Raw genomic sequence first — 9,475 nt, 5'->3', positions numbered from 1 at the left:
ATGTTTTGCGGTACGGTCGCAGGTCTTTTGTCTAAGGAGCATGCTAGAAAACCAGCCGAGAATCGTATGATTTTCGGCTGGTTTTTAGCATGATCGTAAGATCAATGCCGCACGGGCCGGTGTGTGCACGCGCACACCGCCGGTTCAGCATTGCGGTCATCGGAAACCAATACCCAGGAAGGGTTTTTTTAATTACTTTACAACCATCACAAGACTAAGTTCTTGCAATGGTTGTAAAGTGTATGGCCACCTTTATCAAGACCAGTCACTGCTGCTCTCTCTCCTTGTGTAGGTTGGCCCCCACTTATCCTTTAAGGCCTGGTTCACACATAGGCGAAAGCGTTTTTGTGCGTTTTAATGTGTGCATTTTATGCACATACAACAAAAAGCGAGTTTTTGTGAGCAGATTGTTGCTCATTGATGTTAATGAGAAAAAGAGCATTAAAACGCGCAAAAACACAGCAAAAGGCCGTTTCAAGCATTTCCCATTGAGTCTATGGGGCCAAAACAAGCTGTAATATGCCCAAAAAAGCTCCTGTGTTTTTTCCAGATACAGGTGTTTTTCTTATTGAGACAAAACGCTCAGATGGGAACACACATAGAATTGAATGGGATTTTTTTCGGGTCGATATTTGGAGCATTTTGTATGGCAGAAAAAGCGTTAGAAAACACTCACTGTGAACCAGGACTAAATATACCATTTAGCAGGAGACTCCCGGGGCGCCAGGGAGAGTTAGCTGTTTGGAGATCAGTGTCCCTGGTTAGCAGGTAACCAGGGACGCTGATCTCTCTGCAAGTGGCCGGAGCCAGCCGTAAGATCACGGCTGGCTCCGCCCAGCTGTCAGAAGCAGGCTGTCGGCCGGCCAATGGCCGGCCGCTCTGCCAGCTTCGGCTTTCAGCACGGCTCAGCCGAGCCGATGCATATGCTTTTGGCTCGACTGAGCCGCTCGGCCATGTTCGGGAGCTGTACAGGCTATTGTGAATAGCCCGTACAGCACCCCTTCGGTTCCTGGGGCCGAAGCTGGCCGAAGGATCGGCCAAAGCTACGGCCGGATCCTTCGGCAGCTTCGTGAATAGACCCCTATATTTCCATTCATGCAGGACATATAAATCTTCTGTGTAAATTGTTATCATAACATTTACATAGGATCAATTCAGAATGGCGAGGGCACAATTGAGCAAGATGGCTGATACCAATACATATTGCAGTGATGGCTAACGGTTTTGAACCCGAGTGCCAAAACTCGGTCAATTTTCAACACAAAATCAATTTATTTATCTCAAAGTGCCAACACTGAAAAGACGCTTGGTATTGCGTTGTAGTATGGGCACCAGGGTTTAAATAACGCTCAGCATCACTGCCTTACGCAAAATAGGGCATCACATATTCAAACATTTATACACTCAATAAAACACACACATCACACATGTAATGAAACACACATTACACACAAATCACACACTCATTAAAAACACACACACATATCACACACTCATTAAAAAAACTCACACCCATAATGAAACACACACATGACACACGCATTTAAACACACACACATCACACACACATTAAAAAAAACACACATCACACACTTTTTAAAAACACACTCAATAAAACACACACATCACACACTTTTCAAAAACACACATTCAATAAAACACACACATCACACACTTTTTAAAAACACACACTCAATAAAACACACACATCACACACTTTTCAAAAACACACATTCAATAAAACACACATCCTACACACAACTATTAACAACAAAAATGAATATTAAAAAAGTTGCCCCCTCTCCTGTTTACCTGTTTTGTAGGGAGGGGGCGGCATCCCTGGGGTCCAGTGGGGCACTTGGGGATTACCCTGGTGCTCCAGTGGAGGATCAGTGTGATCTGCATCTCTGGCTGATTCAGACCATACTTATCGCTCCTGCCTGTGAGCAGCGGCACCACAAGGGAGCGATCAGTATGGTCTGCATCAGCAAAAGCTGCAGATCATACTGATCCTCTACTGGACCACCACAAGATGATTTTCATTTAATGGTTCGGCAATATATTAAATAGGATCCGGGCACCTGCCAGGTTTAAAGATGGATCTTTAAAAACTTAATGTGACTTGGAGTCCCATGGAACACTGGAGGCCCACGCGGAGCATCCCAGTTGAGCACCTGGATTGTGCGTGCCCTGGAAACTGGCACCTAGGCTTCCGTGCCACCAGAGGGGCGTCTGTGTGCCCTCTTTGGCTCACGTGCCATATGTTCGCCATCACTGACCTACTGTCATAGCTCAGAGGGAGTGGTCATGTGAGGATGCTTGGGAGTTGGCTGTTAGTGCCAATTTACACCGTGTCCGGACCAGATCTGGTCATGTGTGTTTTTGATGCATTCCAGTGCTTTTTTGTCTCAATTGACTTTCTAGTGCGTTCCACTGTGTATACATTCGTTTACATGTATTTTGGTGCTTTCCAGACCAGAGAAAAAAGTGCATGCAGTATTTTTTTTTTAAACTTTCTGAAACGGAAGGCAGTGGTGTGAACTTGTCTCACTTTTTTCATAGGAATTAATGGTTATGTCTTTATGGGCCAAACAAAAAAATGTTCTGTTCTGGTCTGGTTCTGGTCCGGACATGGTGTGAATGGATCCTTAAGCCCAAGTACTGCTCATGGGAGGAGGTCCAATGCTGTCTTAAGGTGTCCATACACTGCACGATTATCGTACGAGAATCGCGGGAAATCCCGCGATCGTACCAGAATCATGCAGTGTATGGAAGGCGTGCGACCGTTTCTACTGTACGGTCGCACGTCTTCCATCGAACAAGCAGGCTGGAAAACCCGCCGGGAATCGTACGATTCTCGGCGAGTGAGTGGCCTGCTTGTTCGACAACTGACGAACGGGCCCGTTTGCCATCCTCGCAAGCCCGCCTCTCATTGCAGTCCCTTTGCAGCCCTTGAGGGGCGGGCTTGCGATGATCGCAAGTACGATCTGCCTGTCCAAGATGGGCAGATCGTACGTTTTTTTAAGTACTTTACAACCATCGTCTTGCGATGGTTGTACAATGTATGGCCACCTTTAGGGTCCCCTTCACTTTCCGTGCAATTGATGCACAGTACCACAAGGCACACCTCCCATTTTATTACGGTGCAGGAGGTACATTGCATGTCAACACACTGTACAGCAAATACCATGCGTTGCAATTGAAAAAACAGTGCATGCACTTTCAACCGCACTGCAAGCCGATCGAAGAAAGAGCAGTGAGGGAACACTGGAGAGGTGAGAATAAAGTGATTAGGTTGGGCTTTGCATAGACTCTGTCATTTTGCGCTACTTGGGAAACGTAGCAATATCTCTATAAGACTGAAAATTATATTCCTACAAAAGAATAACCACCTGAACACAGTCACGTTTATATCAGTGCTGTAACAGGACAATCTGCAGTGTCTAAATCCCTTTAGGCGTGGATAAACCTTATAATGTGCCTTACCAAAACTGACACTCCTATTGCAGGGGATGCCTCTAACTGTATTTGTAGATCACTACAGACATCTGGGGAAAGCAGTGATTTTCTGGGAAGATCTGTATATATAATAGTGTCAATTAGAAGTGCTTAAAAACAGGTGGAAAAAAATTATTTAAATACTAATAGCAGCAAAATGAGATGATAGAAGTTCTCTTTACAAGGACATCCACCGTGATGCATATGTAGCCCTGTTGTGATTTCAGCTCCTTTAAGAGAAAGGATATTGCAGCTGCAGGTGGAGCCAGAGAGCACAGGTTGTGGAGACTGTATACAGAGCTGATTTGGATACGTTTGCTGAAAGGATTTTTGAGAACTGCATTACCCAGGAGGCTGTGGGGAAGGAAACAGGAGGCTTATGGGTTGCAACTGCAGAGCAGCCTCAGTCTGGGACAGCCATCTGAAGAGGACAGACCTGTGTAACCCTGTGTGGGTTAAGACTGTGTGAAACAGAGCTGTGTTGTCACCGCTGACATATAGGGACACACAGGCTCTGTGCAGCCGTCTATAGAGAGACTGATCTGAGTTGCTGAATCGGAGAGGACCCGATCGAGTGCCTGAAGTGAGGTCCGGTGACTTGGTTAACGCAAAGGACATCGAGGCCTAGTCGCACTGCCGAACCAGCCACTGGGGTGATCCAGCCATCCAGAGGGAGACGACTGCCAGTATCCTGAGTGAGTGAAAACTTCTTACAAGGGACCCAGATGACTTCACCTTCCTCCCAGAGTCGACTAGAGAGAGAGAGAACACCCAGCTTCCACCAGCAGACTTCATCTCTTCCCATTTGATCTGAGGAGTGGTGAGAGGCCTTTGGCCGCAGTGACACCCTGTTTATTGTTCACATCTGCTATACAGCAAGGGCCCCAACGTTGGCTAGCCTAGGACAGTACTACTGGCCAGTAGTTTAGAGTGGAGTAGATACTTTTAAGTAGAGATATCAATGTTGATTGCATTCAATCTAAGTATATTATCTGAGACATTCTGACATTGCAGGCTTTCCTGCATGCAACAGACTGCTGCTGCGTGTCAGATTGCCTTATCCTGTTATTGGTTGTATTACATGTGATTGGGGAGCCGTTAAGTGTTTGTTCTATTCCATAGTCATTAAATCTGTTATAAAACTTCACAAGGTGTGCTGGTGTGCTGTGGGTTCATTGCTTGTGGTGTGTCACAGAGGTGAAACAGAAGACCCGATCATCCAGCGGCTCCTACGGGGGTGAGCGCTACACATATATCATACAGCATAAAGTCAATAGTGCCTCCAATACAAAAGTGAATGCAATTAACTGGTGATTATATAATCCCTTTGTGCTCCTTGTGATCTCCACTTTCCACTCCCAATACGTTATAAAGGTCTGAAAAAGCCACTTCCCTTTTCAATCTGAGGTGGGAAAATACCACGTGTTTCCACAGCGAAAAAGATTTCCTCTTTCTTTCTCCACTATAAGGACATACTTCTCCTTTGGTGGAATCGCTCCCCAGTGGTATCAACAAAAATTTCAGCAGATGGAGACAAAAGATGGACACTCCATAGTGCACTCTATGAATTGTATAAAGTTTAATATAAAAAATGTACTTACATACATAGATGGTAAAAAAAGCTTTCAAAGAGTTTACACTCTCCTACTACATGTAGCAACACTGCTGTCTTTTCAGTTTGATCCCAAGCTCCTCCCTTATTTAGTCTTTATTACAGATTACACGCTTACGAGCATTGATCGAAGAATCTCCTGCTGCTTGCATTGTATTTTGCTGGTGGCCCCTGGCTGCTGTCAGAATAATAGAACAGAGGCGGCAGCTCATTGGCTGCTGGCTCTGTTTGTTTGAACATTTTCCAACTGGCTCCTTCGATCGGCTGATCAAGGTATGACGGTGGAAAGGATGCTGACAGCGGCACCCAATGTGAGAATTAGGGCCGGTTCATCAAGAAATTTGATTTTTTTTTTTTTCACAGTTTAAAAAAAAATCACAATGACTGCAGATTACAATGCAAAGGAACATTTTAATGATATACATTTTCAAAATGGCTTGTATGACAATTGTATATGCTATATATGTTTTTAGTCAAAGTGGAGTTCTTTCATACCTTCCAGTTTTGTTTGTTTTTTTGGGAAGATGTCACCCTTACTTTGTATACAGTTGAACTAACTGGTTAAGATATTGCCTTTCAACAGCTGGGGCAGCATGGTCTATACCAACAACCTTGATCCTATTGGGATTCCAAACACAATCTTCCTCTAAGTTACTCCTAACCATACCAGAAGATGGAGGTACCCAGGCTGTATCATAGCCAAGTTTATGCCATGTCTTTTGCAGAGGGTGCCCTTGATGATCAATTCTTATGACTTGTACTTGTTGAACAGTATTTCTGTGTTGTGTAACTGACAAATTCGTTCACTACTCGCTCAGTGCATTTCAGACAAGTCCTTCCACTGGCGGTTTAAGTGAACGAACAACAATCCTACTTACTTTGCTGTTGTTGTTGTTGTTGTATTGCATCACTGATTTTTATATTGTCAATTCTGTTAACCAGTTTATCTCTTTCCAGGGCTTATTGCTAGTTTCAATAAAGACCATTTTAAACGTTGTGTTGGTGTCACTTGGATCCAGGTAAGGGTAAGTCATCACTGGTGTGGGACAGAAGACCCGTATATTCCAGCGGCCCTTGCAGGGTGAGTTTACTTATAACTTAACTTATAAGGTATCTTACCAAAACTGGCACTCTTATGGCAGGGGATGCCTGCAACTGTATTTGTAGCTCCCTACAGACATCTGTGGAAAGCAGTGATTTGTCTGGGAAGATCTGTATTCATACATACAGTTTATGAAGTACCCTCAGGCTGCCATATTGCACGGGAGTAAGATTTTATTTTTTCACAGTTTAAATAAAATCACAATGGCTGCAGATTCAAATGCAAAGGAACATTTTAATGATATACATTTTCAAAATGGCTTTTATGACAATTGTATATGCTATATATATTTTTTTTTTGTGAAAGTGGAGTTCTTTCATACCTTCCTGTTCTGTTTTTTTTTTTTTTGGAAGATGTCCCCCTTACTTTGCATACTTTTTAACTAACCCATTAAGATCTTTCTGTACACCAGCTTGAGCAGCATGGACTACACCAACAACCTTGATCCTCTCGGGATCCCAAACACAATCTTCCTCTAGGTTACTCTCAACCATACCACAAAATGGAGGTACCCAGGCTGTATCAAAGCCATGATCATGCCAACTGGTTCGCAGAGGGTGCTGTTGATAGTCAATTCTTATGACTTTACCTACATTAACCCTGAGTTTCAAAACAACCTGGTATTTTTTATCTTCATCTTCTAAGGGGTAACGTAGAGCTTTCTCTTTATTTTTACTAACGTAGACACCTTCTCCTAGCATGCCATCTGGTGACTGTTCAAATCCGTTCTTGATGATGTTCTCAGCGGCAGAAGATGTAGTGCCATGATACATGACGTAGATCCTATCATCATCTGGCTGAACAGTGCCTTCATGATTTCTTTCCCTGAAGCTGGGTAAACGCTCTTCTGCCCATAAGTCTCCTCTGTTATTCATGGTATGAATATTCTGGAAGGAAAAATAAGTAAAACCATGTAGTCTTAAGGCAATTACATTGTCATAATGCGGGATATTGATACTCTAAATGACACCAGTTGCTCTTGAACAAAATGTTAATTCTATTCCTTTATTATGTATTATGAATATAATGAGGGGATTTATCAAAATTGGAGCAGACAGAATCTGGAGCAGAAGCCCATGGCAACCAATCAGCTTATTTGAGTCTCCTAGACAAAAGGAGCACTTAAAGAAGAAATCCTGGAAATCTAAAAATTAACCCTTGCAGTGGGGCTACCCCTGCACTGCCAGAGTTAAGTGCTAGTTTTGGGGCTAAAATAAAAAGAATATACTCACCTGACCCTCAGTGCTGCATTAGACGTCATGACCTCATGAGTCTTTAGACCACTGGAAACCCCCAGGGGATAAGAGGCTACAGGGACCAGTCTGGCAGCCAAGCAGGACTGAGGATCAGGTGAGTATTTTTCCTTTATTTTTGCTTGTAGAACAAAACAAGCAGCTAAGCCTCACAGTTAGCCCCACTGCAAGGATACTCTGTTCTATAATCCTGGAGTTCTTCTTTAATCCCAGTCCGGAGCAATTTCTTAATTTTTTACACACACAATAAATTCCGAATATGTGGATAGAAAACAGCCTAAAACCCCCAAACAATTATATATTTTCTGAAAGCAGAGGTCCTGTAGAATAAAAGAAAACGCTAGTTGCAATATTAATAATACCAATTTAAGGGTAAAATATAAAAGAAAGGGTCAAGTCAGTTAAATAGATACCGAATAGATACTCGCCTTCGTCCTCAATCCAGCAATCACCACTGTGTGGAACCCCCAGGCACTGCACAACCTTGCGTCTGAAAAATTTCCTTACTGGTTCCTCACAGCCCCATTCATTTCTATGCGGCGAACCCTGCTCTGCAGGACCGCTACAGGCCATCCTGAGTACAGCTCCTCATATTATTATTATTATTATTATTATTATACAGGATTTATATAGCGCCAATAGTTTGCACAGCGCTTTACAATATAAGGAAGACATTACAGTCACAATACAATTTAAGACAAGATGGTAAGGAGGGCCTCATAGGAAGAAATAGTACTGTACAGTAAATTTCGCTGGATCGGGAAAGAAGGTGAGCGTAGGACCAGGTGGTCAGCTTGTGCCAAAGGTACATTTATCCTTTAAATCAACCCTGACCGCTACAGTATCAGTGGGTGAGGTGTTCACATACAGGCCTGCCACGTAAGCCACGGCATTACCTAGGAGGAGTATTGCCTGAAAATGTTACTACCGGTTCTTTGTACTTTATTTAATATATCCATAAAATACTTCAAAATTACAAAATCAGGGAACACTCCTTCTATGTGCGCTTGTTTCACAAAACTGAATCATTTAAATATTTAAAAAAAAGTAATTCTGAAAATGACATTACCGAGGATTTGGAGTCGGAATCAGTATATGACAGCACCGTTCTTCACTACAACAGTTCCTTCCTTTGGCAAGAGGCTAGAACACATGAGGAAAAAGAATGATGGGAGCAATAAGAACAAAGAAGAAAAAAGGAAATAAAATCATTGCATGTCTTCCCTAAATGTACTACAGAGCACAAATTTTATTAGCACTTGCAGTGGGGCTACCCATGCACTGCACGAGTTAAATGCTCGTTTCTGTCTAGTCTAAAAAAAAAAGTTATATTTGCCCGATCCTCTGAGCCGGCAGTTCTCCCTCCAGTCTGTCTTCTCCTCTGCTGCAGCGTTGGTATGTCCATCGGCATCCTCATGTCCTATACACAGAACGTGATAACTAAGGGACCTTAGACCACTTCAATGGAAGGGGAGAGACTCTCCAGGGGCTAGCCTAAGAGCCGTCTGGCTCCGAGAATCAGGTGAGTATAACTTTTTTTTAAACCTCGACACAAATGAACCGTAGAGGTGGCCCCAATGCAAGGGTTAATAAAAATGTGTGTTCGTTGTTCTGCTTTAATCCAGCTAATTTGGGATTTTAGTAGCTTAAAGGTGCCTACAAAAATAACATTTTCTTTGCTCAGTTCCACTGGTTGCAGTATTGTGTGTCTGGCTACTGGTACTTCCTGGCTACGGGTGCTTGCAGCAACTAGGAAATTAGTAAACAAACTTCACATTAGACGTTATAAAGTTCCAGACATCGCTCGGATGAATTAACAATATACAAGTGAAAAATCATTAAGCATTGTACAGTAAGGGGCCATATGGCATTTTTACATACGTGCGGATTCGCGCAAATGTACGAAATCCTCCCCTAAAACCACACTTGGACTATTTTGCGGGACGCGGACGCCACAATAGTCTGAACAATGCACATTGGAATGCATTTTTTTTTGTGTTTAGCGGTTAT

At 43.1% G+C, this 9,475-nt stretch overlaps 1 protein-coding gene across 1 annotated transcript in view; it reads right to left on the bottom strand.

Moving 5' to 3' along the window:
* The window catches only part of LOC108802274, a 52,750-nt gene extending 45,663 nt beyond the window's left edge, over nucleotides 1-7,087 (bottom strand). Inside the window, exon 1 of the mRNA XM_018574143.1 lies at nucleotides 6,579-7,087. Coding sequence (XP_018429645.1) covers nucleotides 6,579-7,087 — 509 coding nt within the window. The remainder of the gene's footprint in view (nucleotides 1-6,578) is intronic.
* Between the last annotated feature and the right edge of the window lie 2,388 nt (nucleotides 7,088-9,475).

Source organism: Nanorana parkeri, unplaced genomic scaffold (genome assembly GCF_000935625.1).
Source record: "Nanorana parkeri isolate BGI_ZX_2015 unplaced genomic scaffold, ASM93562v1 scaffold2763, whole genome shotgun sequence".
Taxonomy (NCBI): domain Eukaryota; kingdom Metazoa; phylum Chordata; class Amphibia; order Anura; family Dicroglossidae; genus Nanorana; species Nanorana parkeri.
This window is presented reverse-complemented; position numbering and strand designations above follow the sequence as displayed.